At 60.7% G+C, this 1,157-nt stretch overlaps 1 protein-coding gene across 1 annotated transcript; it reads left to right on the top strand.

Annotated features, from left to right (window-relative positions):
• Positions 1–282: 282 nt before the first annotated feature.
• On the top strand, positions 283–946 carry LOC308359408 (protein TNT; the record flags this gene model as incomplete). Its single annotated transcript, XM_080830441.1, has 2 exons — positions 283–291; positions 509–946. 2 exons carry the CDS (start codon positions 283–285, stop codon positions 944–946), a joined length of 447 nt encoding a protein of 148 aa, XP_080686567.1.
• Positions 947–1,157: the final 211 nt, after the last annotated feature.

Raw genomic sequence — 1,157 nt, 5'->3', positions numbered from 1 at the left:
GATGTGGGACCAGGCTGACAGAGAGGAGCCAGACCAGATCAGGCAAACAATCTAGGATAAACTCCTGTCATATTCTGTCCAGTCCTCCCAGTGGTCTTGGCATGGAGTAAGTGTCTCAGAAGAAGTGACACCCTAAAGAAATACAGCTCAGAAGGAGCTTGGCTGGGATGCACAGCCAGGTCTCCTGAAATGGCAAAGCAGAGGCCACAGGCCCTGCAGTAATTAATTGTCCCCAGGATGGTGGTTCTCGCCACTCCCTGCCCACCTCCAGCCCCAGCCCCGATGCCACTGGTGCGGAGAGAGCATTGTCCTTCCCACCTCCACCCCACCTCATAATCCCATCACCGTGGGAACAGGGCCAGCCAATCAGAAGGCTCCCCTTTGCAAGGCCACCCTATAAATTGAGCCTCCTCTTCCCAGATGAACCAGACCTGCCTACCACTCATAGGCCTCCCAGGGCCCCCTCCCCCTGGATAAACCAGATCAGTTGCCCCCCACCTTCCTCCAGGGTAGAAACGGGGAGTCTGCTGCCTGGGATGTTCAGGACCAAGCGCCAGGCCTCCCAACCCCCAGCGTAGAGCCCCAGCCACCAGCGTGGCCACACCATGACACAGGAGCAACTCCAGGGCCCCTGAGACTTTCGGGGGGTAACCTGGGAAACCCGTGGAACAGCGAGAGCGGCTTGCTGAGCCTGCGACAGTCCAGCGAGGGGAAATGCAGGGCAAGTGACGCCAGCCTGTTGAGCAGCGGGTACGCAGGTGATGAGGAGAACAGTGAGGTCAGCCTGGTGGGCGGCACTCCCAACTTGAGGTTGCAGAGAAGGCTTCACGCCCCGGCGGTCAGCACCCCGACCAGCCAGCTGTGCGCTGTCTACTCGCCTAACCAGATCAGGAGCCGGCTGGCCAGCCGTGCCTGCAGCAGCAAGCAGCCTGGAGGGGAAAAGTGAGACCAGCCTGCCCGGCAGTGGCAGCAGCAGCAGAGCCAGCAGCCTGACCAGCATGAGCTTCATCAGCCTGGGCAGCAGCGCCCTGAACTACCAGGTGAGCAGTGGGCTGCTCAGCTCCGCCAGCAGCCTTCCCGCCAGCCAGGCCAGCAGCTGCCAGAACATCCCGGTGGACGGTAATGTGCAAAGTGCGGTGAAAAGTCACACCAGTCTT

This window comes from Martes martes, assembly GCF_963455335.1.
Source record: "Martes martes genome assembly, chromosome: 18".
In the NCBI taxonomy this organism is placed as follows: Eukaryota; Metazoa; Chordata; class Mammalia; order Carnivora; family Mustelidae; genus Martes; species Martes martes.
The sequence above is the reverse complement of the archived record's forward strand: the minus strand, read 5'-3'. Positions and strand labels throughout refer to the sequence as shown.